This window comes from Hyla sarda, chromosome 4 (assembly GCF_029499605.1).
Source record: "Hyla sarda isolate aHylSar1 chromosome 4, aHylSar1.hap1, whole genome shotgun sequence".
In the NCBI taxonomy this organism is placed as follows: domain Eukaryota; kingdom Metazoa; phylum Chordata; class Amphibia; order Anura; family Hylidae; genus Hyla; species Hyla sarda.
The window spans coordinates 31,521,953-31,539,740 of NC_079192.1; the positions used below are offsets into that span (position 1 = coordinate 31,521,953).

The window sequence follows — 17,788 nt, forward strand, 5'->3', positions numbered from 1 at the left end:
CTTACAGTAAATTCGATTCGTCACGAACTTCTCGGCTCGGCAGTTGATGACTTATCCTGCATAAATTAGTTCAGCTTTGGGGTGCTCCGGTGGGCTGGAAAAGGTGGATACAGTCCTAGGAAAGAGTCTTCTAGGTCTGTATCCACCTTTTCCAGCCCACGGGAGCACCTGAAAGCTGAACTAATTGATGCAGGAAAAGTTATCAACTGCCGAGCCGAGAAGTTCGTGACGAATCGAATTTACTGTAAGTTCGCTCATCTCTAATCACGAGCACAGTGCTCTCTGCTGACATCTCTGTCCATTTTAGGAACTGTCCAGAGCAGCAGCATATGTTTGCTATGGGGATTTCCTTTTACTCCGGACAGTTCCTAAAATGGACAGAGATGTCAGCAGAGAGCACTGTGCTCATGATGTCAGCAGAGAGCTCTGTGTTTCAAACGGAAAAGAATTTCCACTGTAGTATTCAGCAACTAATAAGTACAGGAAGGATTAAGATTTTTTAATAGAAGTAATTTACAAATCTGTTTAACCTTCTGGCATCAGTTGATTTAAAAAAAAAAAAAAAAAGTTTTTCTCCGGAGTACCCCTTTAATACTCCAATGACTGCAATTTTTCACTATGCAAATGGATGTACACATAGAAAGACACTATGGTTATTTTACAGTAATAGGAAAAAAAAAACATGTCTGAAAACAGCACCATGCGTGACCTCAGGTTGTGTCTTGTATTACAGCTGCAATTGAAATAAATGCGACTGGGCTGCAGTACCAGACGCGACCTATAGAGAGGTGTGGTGCTGTTCATGGAGAACAATCGGCCATGTTTTTTTTCTGCCTGATCAGCGAGTTAATGAGCCACCCTTGATTGATGTATCCAAACAGGCTGGTGGAGTGGGGAGCAGCTGCCAGGGACCACCCTAATGACTAGGGGTTTGGGCTGCATGACTGATTCCCTTGGCTGGGACCACCCCAACGTTAGGAGGTGTATGGCTGGGTAAGTGCCATCTTCTCAGTACAAACCTTCATAAGATACAAGACCAACATTACATTGCTTAATACAACTCCACCCACCTGTGGCTATCCTCGAAAGAATGGAGGTCAGTGATTGATTGGGGGTACAAGCAGTTTAGGATAGGTGGGCAATCCTGTCTTCCATGTTATCTATATAATCAGTCTTGAGTCTTATGGGGGGGCTTGTTGTATAGAAGCAGACTCCAAATGAGATGCCTATACATACAGCATATCCAATTGTAGTCGAGGAACAAAAATGGGGGTCTGTATGAGTGCTATCGTATTGCATTGTACAAGAACATTTTCACCAAAGCAGATGCACAAGACTACCCAATTTTATTGATATGTGACAATGGCACAACATGTTTTGGCACCTGGCGCGACTTCTTCAGGTCCAATGTGAAACACCTCCCAGCGTCTTGGCTGAGTGACAGGTTGCACATGGATCATGATTAAGGGCGTTCCTAGCGTCAGGAACACGTTGACCTCATTGATTTGATTGGTTGTTGGTTTCATTCATCACAAATAAAGCACCTTGAAGGTCACTGCCCCATTATTATTATCATTATTATTATTATTATTAGGTCACTTTCCCATTCTCATTATTATTATAAGTTCACTATCTCATTATGATAAGGTCATTTTCTCATCATTGTTATTAGGTCACTTTCTCATTATTATAAGGTCATGCGTTCATTATTATTAGGTAATTTTGTTGTTATTATTAGTAAGTCACTTTCCCATTATATATATATATATATATATATATATATATATATATATATATATATATGAGAAAGGTCTCATTGTGCAGACCGAAACGTAGCACTTGTAACTGGATGGGTGAATAAATACACAATTTTTGGCCACATTGGAGTGCCGCTTCTTCTTTGGATTAACAATTTCATGGGACATTGAGCACCCGCTGGGCCCAGAGCCTCTACACAGTGCCGGTTCCTTTCCACATATGGTATATATATATATATATATATATATATATATATATATATATAAATATATATATATATATATATATATATATATATATATATACGGTATATCACTTTTTTTTATTATTCTTAGGTCACTTGCTTATTATTATTAGGTCACTTGCACATTATTATAAGGTCATGCGTTCATTATTATTAGGTAACGTTTCCATTATTATTATTAGGTCAGCTGCTCATTATTATTAGGTCACTTTCCTATTATTATTAGGTCAGTTGCTCATTATTATTAGGTCGCTTTCCCATTATTGTTATTATTAGGTCACTTTCCCATTATTAATATTATTATTATTAGGTCACCTGCTCATTATTATTAGGTCACTTTCCCATTATTATTATTATTATTATTATTATTAGGTCACTTTCCCATTATTATTATTATTATGTCACTTGTTCATTATTATTAGGTCACTTTCCCATTATTATTAGGTCACTTTCCATTATTATTATTAGGTCACCTGCTTATTATTAGGTCGCTTTCCCATTATTATTATTGGGTCCCCTGCTCATTATTATTAGGTCACTTTCCTATTATTAATATTAGGTCACTTTCCATTATTATTATTATTAGGTCACTTGCTCATTATTATTAGGTCACTTTCCTATTATTATTATTAGGTCACTTTCCCATTATTGTTATTATTAGGTCACTTTCCCATTATTAATATTATTATTATTATTAGGTCACCTGCTCATTATTATTAGGTCACTTTCCATTATTATTATTATTATTATTAGGTCACTTTCCCATCATTATTATGTCACTTTCTCATTATTATTAGGTCACTTTCCCATTATTATTATTAGGTCCCCTGCTCATTATTATTAGGTCGCTTTCCCATTATTATTATTAGGTCACTTTCCTTTATTATTATTAGGTCACTTTCCTATTATTATTATTATGTCACTTGCTCATTATTATTAGGTCGCTTTCCTATTATTATTATTAGGTCACTTTCCCATTATTAATAATAATATTATTATTAGGTCACTTGTTCATTATTATTAGGTCACTTTCCCATTATTATTAGGTTACTTGCTCGTTATTATTAGGTCGCTTTCCTATTATTATTAATATTATTAGGTCACTTTCCTATTATTATTATTATTATTATTAGGTCACTTTCCCATCATTAATATTATTATTATTAGGTGACTTTCTCATTATTATTAGGTCACTTTCCCATTATTATTATTAGGTCGCTTTCCTATTATTATTAGGTCACTTTCCCTTTATTATTATTAGGTCACTTTCCTATTATTATTATTAGGTCACTTGCTCATTATTATTAGGTCGCTTTCCTATTATTAGGTCACTTTCCCATTATTAATATTATTATTATTATTATTATTAGGTCACTTGTTCATTATTATTAGGTCACTTTCCCATTATTATTATTATTAGGTCACTTGCTCGTTATTATTAGGTCGCTTTCCTATTATTATTATTAGGTCACTTTCCCATTATTATTATTATTATTAGGTCACTTGCTCGTTATTACTAGGTCACTTGTTCATTATTATTAGGTCACTTTCCCATTATTAATATTATTATTATTATTAGGTCACTTGCTCGTTATTATTAGGTCGCTTTCCTATTATTATTATTAGGTCACTTTCCTATTATTATTATTAGGTCACTTTCCCATTATTAATATTATTATTATTATTAGGTCACTTGCTCGTTATTATTAGGTCGCTTTCCTATTATTATTATTAGGTCACTTTCCTATTATTATTAGGTCACTTTCCCATTATTATTATTATTAGGTCACTTTCTCATTATTATTAGGTCGCTTTCCCATTATTATTATTAGGTCACTTTCTCATTATTATTAGGTCACTTTCCCATTATTATTATTAGGTCACTTTCTCATTATTATTAGGTCACTTTTCCATTATAAGTAGGTCACTTTCTTATTCTTCACCTCTTTTCTGTCTCTAAAGATATCGGATTATTATCAGCCTCTTTATGTAAGCTGTGATGTAACAGCAGGTTCTCTCTGGCATTACATAAGGGTGTGATATTATTTGGAAATTGTTCCAGTTTGTTATATAACTCTGTAAACAGACTTTGCTGCTTTTCCTAGAACTGATAAACCCTATGGTAATCTTATCTACTGACAGACAGGCACCGCTTCTAGGATAAAGGGGCAGTGGTGTCACCAGGAGATATACTAGAAAAGGAAACCCCCCAACCACTGCCATAGGGGTTCAGTCAGGGGCGTAGCTATAGAGGTAGCAGAGGTAGCAGTCGCAACGGGGCCTTGGTGCCTAAGGGGCCCCCAAAGCACAACTGCCCCATAAGAGACCAGTATTATATTTGCCATATGGGGCCCTGTTGCAGATTTTGCATCGGGGCCCAAAAGCTACAAGCTACGCCTCTGGGTTCAGGTCCTTCACCAGCACCATGACTCCTTTGTTCTGGTATTTGGAGGTGTCCCAGTTCACAAGACCAACCACCCTTGTTCTCTTCTGACCCCAGAGACACTCCCTATCGATAGAATTAGAGATGAGCGAACTTACAGTAAATTCGATTTGTCACAAACTTCTCGGCTCGGCAGTTGATGACTTATCCTGCATAAATCAGTTCAGCTTTCAGGTGCTCCCGTGGGCTGGAAAAGGTGGATACAGTCCTAGGAGACTCTTTCCTAGGACTGTATCCACCTTTTCCAGCCCACCGGAGCACCGGAAAGCTGAACTAATTTATGCAGGATAAGGCATCAACTGCCGAGCCGAGAAGTTCGTGACGAATCGAATTTACTGTAAGTTCGCTCATCTCTAGATAGAATGCCTGTATGTATGAATGGGAAAGGCTAAGTAATGGAGGACAGTAACACCTAGAGTTTACACTAGATTTTATACATTCATCAAATAACATTCTCCTTATAAGCTAGTGGTCTAGAACAGTGTTCTCCAAACTGCGGACCTCCAGATGTTGCAAAACTACAACTCCCAGCATGCCCGGACAGCCAACGGCTGTCCGGGCATGCTGGGAGTTGTAGTTTTGCAACATCTGGAGGTCCGCAGGTTGCAGACCACTGGTCTAGAAGAATGGTCTGCAACCTGTGGATCTCTAACAATTTGGGGAACTATGGGGGTTATTTATCAATAATGGTCTTTGCTAGATCATTTTTTACTGTTTGTCTGGATGTGTTTTTTTTTTTTGGCGGTGCTGCGCCAAATTTATCATATTGTCGCAGTGACCGTGATAAATTTTGGCTTTATTTGTTTTAGTGTTCATTTTAAAGCAAATTAAAGGGGTATTCCAGGAAAAAACTTATATATATATATATATATATATATATATATATATATATATATATATAGATATATATATATAGATATCTATCTATCTATCTATCTATCTATCTATCTATCTATATATATATATATATATATATATATATATATATATCAACTGGCTCCAGAAAGTTAAACAGATTTGTAAATTGCTTCTATTAAAAAATCTTAATCCTTTCAGTACTTATGAGCTTCTGAAGTTAAGATTGTTCTTTTCTGTCTAAGTGCTCTCTGATGACACGTGTCTCGGGAACTGTCCAGAGTAGAAGCAAATCCCCATAGCAAACCTCTTCTAGACTGGGCGTTTCCCGAGACAGGTGTCATCAGAGAGCACTTAGACAGAAAAGAACAACCTTAACTTCAGAAGCTCATAAGTACTGAAAGGATTAAAACATTTTTACAGGGGCATTTTTATTTAAAGTCATTTACAAATCTGTTTAACTTTCTGGAGCCAGCTGATATATATAAAAAAGTTTTTTTCTTGGAATGCCCCTTTAATGTCTAAAAGAAGGTTTGCAAAGAGAGTCTCCCTCACATATGAGTAATAGTTTACCTTGCCGCCGGCCAGGAAAAAAAATTCTTTAGCGATCAAGACAGAGATTTTAGTTGAACTGGTAATTTTTGTACTTTTTAAAAAACATTTTTACCTTTCCCTTTTTTTTTAATCACTTTGTTGGATATTTTGTTAATTAAAGGGGTACCCCACTGGAAAACATTTTTTTTTTAAATCAACTGGTGCCAGAAAGTTAAACAGTAAATTTTTGTTAATGACTTCTATTAAAAAATCTTAATCCTTCCAGTACTTATCAGCTGCTGTATGCTCCACAGGAAGTTATTTTCTTTTTGAATTTCCTTTCTGTCTGACCACAGTGCTCTCTGCTGACACCTCTGTCCATTTTAGGAACTGTCCAGAGCAGGAGCAAACCTCTCCTGCTCTGGACAATTCCTAAGATGGACAGAGGTGTCAGCAGAGAGCACTGTGGTCAGACAGAAAGGAAAGAAAAAAATAAATAAAATAAAAAGAACTTCCTGTGGATCATAACAGAAGCTAATAAGTACTAGAAGGATTAAGATTTTTTAATATAAGTCATTTACAAATCTTTTTAACTATCTGGCACTAGTTGATTTAAATAAAAACTATTTTCCAGTGGAGTACACTTGAAATTGGGAGATTTTGACCATTGTTAATAATCTTTACCATTCCTTTTTTGTGCCTTTAAAAAATTATATCTGATTGTTTCATATGGACAACTGCTTTATTTTTAACTTTGCACATTTTTTTAATTTTTAACTTTTTATGTCTTTAAACGTTTTTATTCTATACCTTATTCTCTCTCTCTCTCTTTCTCTCTCTTTCTGCGGCTGATGATTTTATTTTTTATTTTTTTGGCAAACAGATGGGAGTAGAAATGTTTTTTAGACCTGGTCAGGAGGTGGTCTAGATTTTCGTTTTTTTTTGTTTTTTTTTTTGCGTCAGTTGCGGAAAAATTTCATTGAAGATCAAAAACACGCAGTTTATAAATTCGTGACCACTGCATCCATCACTTAAAAAAATGGTCTAGCAACACCAAAAGTTTCCATTCATTGACGGATTTTAGAACTAAGAAAAAAAATGCAAAAATTACATAGTATGGTGGTCTTCAAACTGTGATGTTGCAAAACTACAATTTCTAGCATGCCCGGACAGCCTTTGGCTGTCCGGGCATGCTAGAAGTTGTAGTTTTGCAACAGTTTGGACACCATTGGTCTGTGATTGGCCACCATTGGTTCCAACTTATCATGCACCCTTGTTCCTATGGAACTTCCAAGATCCCCAAAGAAACAACGCATCCGTACTGTAAAACAATTTCTTTATTTACACAGATCAGTAATGGACACATGTAGTGTATGTTCACATAATATGCAATTGGGATATATAGGGGTATATATATATAGGACCCTGTGTAACCCTTGTACCCTAAGCAAGGTTGGCAACCAGAATATGGCATCTCTAGAGAAAGAAAGAAGGATGGGAAAGTCAAAGCCAGGGTATGGGGGTAGGCAGAGGAAAAAGCTGCCTAGGGTACCTTTTTGGAAGGGGGAGGCTCAATTTGGTTAGTAGACTATTAGGAACCTACTTTAACCAATGGTTGGACAAGGTAGTGGTTGGACAGCAAGGGTTTGGTGGAGGTATATTAATATGACATCTAGGGATTGGTAGGAGGGGGCAATAGAATGTAGAATAATAAGCACAGGAACTGAGGATGGACGATGAGTGCTGTAACATTCACCCCTGGACACCAAGAGAACTTGGGAGAATTATGGTAAAGATGGAGGACACAATGGCAAACTTAGGTATGGTGAGCTGCAAAACACTTCCGCGGAGAAGTTTAATAGTTGAGGAAGAAGACAATAGGAGCGGAGGAAGAAGACAAGGCAAGGTAAGGCCTGAAGAAGGTACAATATTTATGGTGGACACCAGTGGCCAATGTGTCAAGGCTTCATGACCTAGAATACCTTATTGACTGCTGGTATAAAGTTATGGCAACGTGTGACAGCGCTTGTGGTCTCAGTACAGCCAACCAGTCTTAGAGAAGCCAAGACTGGTTCCCACTATTACCCCCCCCCCCCCCCCCGACTTTTAATGTCTTTAAGAAACGACACATCTACCACTAGTTGAGCCCTTGTGGCATCTGTGGGAGACCTAAGAATATAAAATGGTGGTGTGGCTTGGAGCTTGGAAGAGAACTTTAGATATGAAATCTCATAGATTCATGTAAGAGAGATATAGAGACCAAGGCGTAGTGAGAGAGACAGAAAGCGGTTAATGTTATGGCTACAAGAAATGTCTACAAGGATAGAAATCTACAGACTTGGTGTTTGTGGGCTTGTACGTTCCAGTAGTCGTGGTGGCATTGGCTCGAGGACAGTAAAATGGATTCTTTTTTTGCACTGGAATTAAAGAGTACCTGTCACCAGACGAAACTTTTAATATATTGTTCCTTAAGTAATTATAAGACACTTTGCTGTATACTTGCTGTTAAAATTCTCAACCTTTATATGTTTTTAGTGTGACTGAAAAAACAGCCACTAGGTGGCTCTGTTCTGCTCCCTGTGCAAGTCAAACAGTTTGGTCTCCACCCGGCCTGGCAGGAGACCAAACTCAGGAAGTGCATGCGGGGCATGGCGAGGCACAGCTCTCACAGACTTCAGTGACGTTGCACCTGCTGGGGAACACCCACTTTCTCCTGCCGGAGCTCACACAATGTGAGCAAGGGGAAAGGTATGATACAGAGCTTTTTAAAGTTAGGGGGGAAAAAATTAAGGGCAGGAGGGGTGTTAGGAGTAGTTAGGATATATAATCTGAGTTAGTTTAGAAAATATGGTTGGATGACAGGTACTTTTTTAGGATGTCCACCATATCAGCCCTCTCTTGGCCAGACAAATTATGAGAATAATCTAAAAGTATTGTACACAAATAGCCCAAACCTCAAGGATAGCGGAAAATTAGTTATATATTTACAAGCCCGTGCGTCTATAAAAAAAATGTTTTTATTTAGATAAGAAATTTTTTAGGTTGCATAAATTCCTCATAGGGCCCTTGTGGAAGGAAAAATGAATGATGATAACGTGCTGTAGTATAGGTGTCCGTATAGTACTCTCGCTGGTTGGTAAGCCCTGGCATGCGCTGAGTGCGGCTGGTCCAGATTGCATTGGACCAGCCGCACTCGGCGCATGCCAGCGGTTACCAACAAGCGAGAGTCCTATACGGACACCTATACTACAGCACGTTATCATCTTCAGGAACGGGTAACATTAAACCACTATTGCAATAATTATGTTGGACATTTTCACCAATACCATCTTACCAACAATAGACTGTTTAAACAGACGGACACTCAGTAGCTAAACTAGTAACCACTGTATGCTATATACGGCTAATTTTATATATTGATTCTATCATTACATTTCTTTATATGATATATTTGTTATTCATTCAATGTTACCCGTTCCTGATGATGATAACGTGCTGTGGTATAGGTGTCCGTATAGGACTCTCGCTGGTTGGTAAGCAATCTGGACCAGCGCTTACCAACCAGCGAGAGTCCTATACGGACACCTATACCACAGCACGTTATCATCATTCATTTTTCCTCCCACAAGGGTCCTGTACGAGGAATTTATGCAACCTAAAAAAAATTCTTGTAAATATATCTGGTTTCTCTGAAAAACTAATTTTCCGCTCTCCTTGAAGTTTGGACGATTTGTGTACAATACTTTTAGATTATTTTTTCACTTGGGGTATAAGTGATTGCCCTTATACCTCAGATAGTAGGTAATTATGAGCTGCACCAAACCTTTTCTCAATTCCAGCAAATTCTGAGAATAGCAGGAGAGGGGCATCTGAGAATCCCACAAGACATAACCTGCAGAGGGTCTAGAGACAAGGACTTGGAGGTAGGGAAAAAATGTTGTCTGAGGACTGACACGAGGAATATTAGTGGGAGAAGGAAGGTAAAAAAATAATAATTACGAGGTATATAAAAGACAGAAGATATTAGGACCGGACAAATGTCTACTGAACGGTCCCAGGCTTGTGTGATGTCAAACACATCAGCTATTTTTTAGCACCATTTAGAACACAGGTATTTGACCCTCTGGCGATAACTCTACATAATTTACATTTTCGCCTACTTAAGATGGTCCATGTTCTTTTCCCCACACACCCATAACTTGACATAGAGCTGGTTTGGTTGATAAATCCCTCAGGAAAAAAGGCAAATCCAAAAAGTTGTGGCAACACACAGTACAAGCAACAACCATTGAAATATGGAAACGATAAAAAAAAACTGGTCTGTATTTCGGTGAAAAATTCATAGATTACAAAGACACACGACCCTCACACCAGAACATATTATTTTTACTACATCTCCTAACATGTGCCAGTCGAGGAGGAGCCGCGGCAATGGCATGCTGTAGTGTTGGGGATGAAGACGTGACAGAGTAAGGAGGCTACTAGGCCTCCACTTATGTGTTGTGAGATAAAAAGTGAAGAAATTGCATCAGTGTGGCTGAACAGGACGTATCTTCAAAAGATTTTGGCAGCGTTACACATAAAACACAAACACTTTTTTTTTTGTTTCTTGTTCCAGACAGTATTATATTACGTTCTCCTTCCAGCAGAGGAAAAGAGGTCACATCAGTCCATTGTGTATCTCAACCACCGAACAGCTTCAGTGTCCTTTGGCAAGGGAAGTAATGTCTTACTAGCACCGGGCTCATGATATCATTGCCTTCTTATGTTGAGAAGCCAATGCGTTTCAGGTATCTAGAGGAAACCAGTTGTGTGGCTTTTGTTATGAGTCTCTCAAGTATTTATGGTTAGTAATATACAACAGTTTGTGGCTCATTGTTAGCTTACAGTACTAATCCGGTCCGCTCCGACCCATCATCTGCTCTGAAAAAATTCTCTTCAGTTGAGCCACCTCTGCGGACAGTGAGGCAAGTTGGGACCTAAGTTCGGTGCTCTCCGCACCCTGAGCAGGAGCTCCATCCTGACCTTGGTTTCCCCACCGTCCCCGTGGGCAGGGCATTGGCTGCTGGGGGAAAACTTGGGGAACCTCAGCAGGAAAACTGTTCATTTCTCTAGAGACGGGCGCTGCGGCATGATGTCCCTCATCACCGGGAGCGCAGGCCTTAAACCTCAGTTTGTGTGGGAGGCTTTTATATGTGTCTGGAAGGGTGTCAAATCTTCCTCGAGGGTTTTCTACAGTCTCTGCTGGGACAGGTCCGTAATAATTTATGGACGAGGGCGGCAAAGTTTGAGCTTCCTGTTCAGGAACTCTGTCTTCAAAGAAAACCGGACTTCCAACACTGGGAGTGGAGAATCCAGAGTCTTCTGAATGAGGCATCGGTGGAGGAGGATTTGGAGGGGTACGGTCATGGAGGCCACACGGTTGTGCATATGTTCCACGCGCTTCTTCACATGGATCCCGTACCAAGCCAAAGCGAAATCGAAGAGCAAGCAACTCAGCTCGTAGCCTTGCATTCTCCTCTAGAAGAGCTATGACACGTCCCTCTAGGGCGAGGTCACCAGCGCGACGTTTCTCCCTTGAGCGTTTAGCTGCCTCATTGTTCTTTTTTCGTTTGTCCCAGTAATTTTCATCTTTTCTCTCTTCTGGAGTGAATTCTCGGCGTCTGCGAAGGCTACAGGATGTTGGTGAATTATTTGGTGAAGTAGAAGAACTCCGGCGGCCAAGGAGAGAACGAGCAAGAAGGAGGCCTGAACCGGACAGGAGGGATCCTGCAGATGAGGTATCTTCAAGAGTGCTCTGTGTAGAAGCTGGAGGAGGAGGAGGAGCATATGGTTCAAGGGTAGGAGGAGCCTGGTGAGGGGACAGATCCTCGGAGGTGGGGCAAGACACCTGTCCATTCATGTTAGGGTGAGGGGAGAGGGATGGAGGAGAGAGGTCACTGAGTTGAGCCAGGATTGTGCAAGGGTGGAGGTCAAAGAGCAAAGTCCTGTGAAAAACAAAAAAGGGAATCAGCCATGACTGAAAAGAAGCAAAAAACACTACTTTATAACATGATGTCACTGACAGATATGAAGTATAGAACATTCTTCAAGTTAACTGGAACGGTTCACCATGGAATTGATCAGCCTTGTGTTTAAAGGGGTGCTGCAGCTTAAATGATATTATCCCCTATCCACAGGATAGGGGATAAGTAGCTGATTGCGGGGGTCCGATCGCTGCCCTCAGCTCCCCCCCCTGCGATCTCCATAGCGGGACCCGGCTCTGAGTAAGGAGTGCGTGCGGTAGACAGCATAAGCTCCATTGATTTCTATGGGAGTCCACGACTCGGGCATCATTGGCACTCCCTTAAACATGAATGGAGTGCATGCCGTTTAGCGTGCTGCTCACTGAGCAAGACAGTGGCCCCGTTACAAAGATCGCGGGGGTTCCCGGTGGTCGGTCCCCCAGGATCAGCTACTTATCCCCTATACTGTGGATAGGGAATAAGTTCATTTTGTCTGCAGTACCCCTTTAATGGTCTTGTATGTTCATTAATATCTTTCTGCAGTGCCCCTGCAGGAAAAGCAAAGAATTACAGTGACTTTTTAAAATGTATTATAGAGCTGATATACATATGTGGATGTCTCCCAATGAAAAAGCATCCCAAGAGAAGGCTGCCTCCAACACCACACCCTAAATATATGGCCTACCAATTTCATAGCTTAAGTCAGTTGGTGGGTCAAAACCTCATTGGGGAAAATAAATCAGTGATTTTAGTGCCTTAAAGTTAACAGTGCTTGCTTAAACAAGTCACTGGGTCCCACCTCAGGTCACTTTATGTGTAATTGTTCTGCATGACGCTCTTTTTTAGCAAGCAAATGGGGATTTGCTTGTACTCCGCACAGTTCCTGACATGGGCAGAGGTGTCAGCAGAGAGCATTGTGGTCAGACTGGAAAGAACTACACAACTTCCTCTGTAGTCTACAGCAGCTGATAAGTACTGGAAGGATTAAGATTTTTATATAGAAGTAATTTAAAAATCTGTTTAACTTTTTGGCACCAGTTGATTTTAAAAAATCTGTTTTACGCCAAAGTACCCCTTTAAAACCATAAACTAGATTTCCAATTCTAACTATAGAGCTAGTCCCTGACCGTAACCTCAAATACCTAACCTAGATCTAGTCTTCTAACCATAACTTTAAATCTCTGAGCTAGATCCCTAACCCTAGGACCATAATTACCTTTACCACAAATCCATACATCTCAACCTCAATCCTAGATGTCCCTAACCCTAGGCTATAAAGCTTACTTCTAGGCCAATGTCTTTAAACTCTTACCAGAAAACCTTACATTTACACCTAACTTTATATCCTTATAACTGTTGCCTAGATCCCTAACTCTAACCCTAGATCTTTAACCCCTACCCTACCCACACCATCTCTACCTTTTATACTTAGATCTCTACCCCCTCACCTTATATGTCTAACCCTATTCCTAACCATCCCTGCCCTTAATGCTGACCACCAACCCTAACCCTAAAGCCAACCAATTTCAGCACCCTGTATCTGTGAGCCTATCTCTACCTCTTACACCTAGATCTCTACCCCTAACCCTAGATATCAAAGCCTAATCCTAACCATATCTACCCCTAACTAATAACCTTCAACCCAAAACCAAACTCATCCCATTACCCTAGATCTGTTACCCTCACCATTTCTACCTCTAATACCCTTTACCTTAGATCTAACCCTCTTTCTAACTATCCCTGCTCCTAACCCTGACCACAAACCCTAACCCTAAATTTGAGCCCATTTTAACACTCTAGATCTGTGACAATCACCATCTCTACCTCTTATACTTAGATGTCTACCCCTCACCTTAGATGTCTTATCCCTCTTCCTAACCATCCCTGCTCCTAACTCTGACCACAAACCCTAACCCTAAATTCAAGCCCTTTTCAACTCCCTATATGTGTGAGCCTATCTCTACCTCTTACACCTAGAACTCTACCCCTAACCCTAAATATCAAACCCTAATCCTAACCATATCTACCCCTAACTATTAACCCTTACCCCAAAACCAAACCCATCCCATTAGCCTAAATCTTTAACCCTCACCATTTCTACCTCTCATGCTTCGATTTCTACCCCTCACCTTAGATCTAATCCTATTTCTAACCATCCCTGCACCTAACCCTGACCACACACCCGAGCGCTAAATTCAAGCCCATTTTAACACCCTAGATCTGTGAGCCTCACATCTCTACCTCTTATACTTCACTCTCTACCCCTCACCTTAGATATCTAACCCTAATCTTAACCATCCCTGCCCCTTACCCTGACAACAAACCCTAACCCTAAATGTTCACCCATTTGGACACCCTAGATCTGTAAGCCTCAACATCTCTACCTCTTATACTTAGATCTCTACCCCTCACATTAGATATCTAACCCTATTCTTAACAATCCCTGCCCCTTACCCTGACCACAAACCCTAACCCTAAATTCAAGCCTATTTCAACACCCTAGATCTGTGAGCTGCACCATCTCTACCTCTTATACTTAGATCTCTACCCCTGACCTTAGATGTCCTACCCCTCTTCCTAACCATTCCTGCCCCTTACCCTGACCACCAACCCTAACCCTACAGCCAAACCCTTTTCAACACCCTAGATCTGTGACCCTCACCATCTCTACCTCTTATACTTAGATCTCTACCCCTCACCTTAGATAGCTAACCCTATTCCTAACCATCCCTGCCCCTAACCCTGGCCACCAACCCCCATCGGTAAGCCCAACATTAAAGGGGTACTCCTGTGGAAAACAATTTTTTTCAAATTAACTGGTGCCAGAAAGTTTAACAGATTTGTAAATGACTTCTATTTAAAAATCTTAATCCTTCCAGTACTTATCAGCTTCTGTATGCTCCACAGGCAGTTCTTTTCTTTTTGAACTTTTTTCCAGTCTGACCACAGTGCTCTCTACTGACACCTCTGTCCGTTTCAGGAACTGTCCAGGGCAGGAGCAAATCCCCATAGCAAACCTATCAGGCTCTGGACAGTTCCTGAAACGGACAGAGGTGTCAGCAGAGAGCACTGTGGTCAGACTGGAAAGAAATTCAAAAACGAAAAGAACTTCCTGTGGTGCATACAGCAGCTGATAAGTACTGGAAGGATTAAGAATTTTTAACTAGAAGTCATTAACAAATCTGTATAACTTTCTGGCACCAGTTGATTAAATTTTTTTTCCCCCCCCCACCGGAGTACCCCTTTAATTCTTCTACACTGTTTTTCAGTTTCAGATCACTTATGAGATATATTGACCATACGGCCGATCTCAAGCATCTTCGATTCTCCATTTTCTATGTAACAAGGGAGCCGCAGCTGGCCCCAAACGCACATCCGGCGAGACCCACAGAACAAGTTTGGCGCTCACAATATGTCCGCCGGAGGCAGATGCACACGTTATCATCTAGTTAGAATTATGCATGCATTTCTTAGAAAGCAGCAGATTCTTGTTATGAAATAGACAATTAAGCCTGGGAGTGTCCTATCCGAAGATACATGCGTAGACTGCAGACATCAAACGGCGAGCAGTCACGGATTAGAGCGTCTGCCGTATCAAACTCATCCCTCCCTTTTACTATATAGCAGTCACGTATTAGAGTGTCAGCTCTGCAGCACATTTATTCATCCATTTTGCCATAAGGCAGTCACATATAAGAGCAGTGTTTTCCATACCAATGTGCCTCCAGCAGTTGCAAAACTACAACTCCCAGCATGCCCGGACAGCCTTCGGCTGTCCGGGCATGCTGGAAGTTGTAGTTTTGCAACAGCTGGAGGCACATTGGTTTGGGAAACATTGTATTAGAGTGTGAACTCTCATTTATTACTATACGCCCTGCTGATGAGGCATGTTCACACTGAAGAATTGACAAGAACGCGTTTCGGGGATTGATCTGCGTCGATTCCTGCAAACTCATTTCGTCAGGAAAAATAAAAGTCCCGTTGACTCAAATGGACTTTTACCCCGAAACATGTTCGATTTTCTAGTGGAATATGATTCCGTGCGGAAATTTCGTCCGAAGAAATTTCTTAGTGTCAACAGAGCGACGGAAAGATTATTAAAATCCATAGAACTTTCACTTAAGGTAGAATTGGAGCGGAATACTGGGACGGAATTACGTGAGAGAATGCATCGTCAATTCCTCAGTGTAAACATACCGTACCAGCTGCACATTATTATCCCCCCCATGCACCCTGCTGTTAGTGTCAGCTCCCCCAATACAACCTGCTGTAAGAGTGTCAGTCCTATATTAGTCCCATAGTCCCTGCTGTCAGTCCTATATTAGCCCCATAGTCCCTGCTGTGTGTCAGTCCTATATTAGCCTCCCAGTCCCTGCTGTCAGGGTCAGTCCTATATTAGTCCCATAGTCCCTGCTGTGTCAGTCCTATATTAGTCCCATAGTCCCTGCTGTCAGTGTCAGTCCTATATAATCCCATAGTCCCTGCTGTCAGTGTCAGTCCTATATTAGCCCCATAGTCCCTGCTGTCAGTGTCAGTCCTATATTAACCTCATAGTCCCTGCTGTCAGTTTCAGTCCTATATTACCCCCATAGTCCCTGCTGTCAGTGTCAGTCCTATATTACCCCCATAGTCCCTGCTGTCAGTGTCAGTCCTATATAATCCCATAGTCCCTGCTGTCAGTGTCAGTCCTATATTACCCCATAGTCCCTGCTGTCAGTGTCAGTCCTATATCACCCCCATAGTCCCTGTTGTCAGTGTCAGTCCTATATTACCCCATAGTCCCTGCTGTCAGTGTCAGTCCTATATCACCCCCATAGTCACTGCTGTCAGTGTCAGTCCTATATTACCCCATAGTACTTGCTGTCAGTGTCAGTCCTATATAATCCCATTGTCCCTGCTGTCAGTGTCAGTCCTATATTACCCCATAGTCCCTGCTGTCAGTGTCAGTTCTATATAATCCTATAGTCCCTGCTGTCAGTGTCAGTCCTATATTACCCCATAGTCCCTGCTGTCAGTGTCAGTCCTATATCACCCCCATAGTCCCTGCTGTCAGTGTCAGTCCTATATTACCCCATAGTCCCTGCTGTCAGTGTCAGTCCTATATTACCCCATAGTACTTGCTGTCAGTGTCAGTCCTATATAATCCCATAGTCCCTGCTGTCAGTGTCAGTCCTATATTACCCCATAGTCCCTGCTGTCAGTGTCAGTTCTATATAATCCTATAGTCCCTGCTGTCAGTGTCAGTCCTATATCACCCCATAGTCCCTGCTGTCAGTGTCAGTCCTATATCACCCCATAGTCCCTGTTGTCAGTGGCAGTCCTATATAACCCCATAGTCCCTGCTGTCAGTGTCAGTCCTATATCACCCCATAGTCCCTGCTGTCAGTGGCAGTCCTATATAATCCCATAGTCCCTGCTGTCAGTGTCAGTTCTATATAATCCTATAGTCCCTGCTGTCAGTGTCAGTCCTATATCACCCCATAGTCCCTGCTGTCAGTGTCAGTCCTATATCACCCCATAGTCCCTGTTGTCAGTGGCAGTCCTATATAACCCCATAGTCCCTGCTGTCAGTGTCAGTCCTATATCACCCCATAGTCCCTGCTGTCAGTGGCAGTCCTATATAATCCCATAGTCCCTGCTGTCAGTGTCAGTCCTATATTACCCCGCAGTCCCTGCTGTCAGTCCCGTGGTGCAGGTGTGGTGGCGCCCCCTCCCGGTGTACCTGTGCAGTCTGAGGGTCCCGGGGCAGGATGAGGCAGGAGCTGGGTTCTTGCAGCAGTCTCCCCGGGTGTCTCATGCTCCGTCTGTCTCTCACTATCGCTGTATATACACAGTGTGCGGCTTCTCTCCCTGCCCTACAGAGTTCAGCTGAGGCTGAGCGTTCACCTTACTTAACCCTAGTGCGTCCTGTGAGAATGTGCCAGCCTCTCCTCCCCAGTCCTCCCCAGT

At 41.2% G+C, this 17,788-nt stretch overlaps 1 protein-coding gene across 1 annotated transcript; it reads right to left on the bottom strand.

Moving 5' to 3' along the window:
- Positions 1 to 9,450: 9,450 nt before the first annotated feature.
- On the bottom strand, positions 9,451 to 17,685 carry LOC130367711 (nuclear factor interleukin-3-regulated protein-like). The gene is made up of 2 exons (XM_056570357.1): positions 17,562 to 17,685; positions 9,451 to 11,821 (listed from the first exon to the last, which is right to left on the bottom strand). Exon 2 carries the CDS (start codon positions 11,734 to 11,736, stop codon positions 10,726 to 10,728), a length of 1,011 nt encoding a protein of 336 aa, XP_056426332.1. The 5' UTR covers positions 11,737 to 11,821; positions 17,562 to 17,685; the 3' UTR covers positions 9,451 to 10,725.
- Between the last annotated feature and the right edge of the window lie 103 nt (positions 17,686 to 17,788).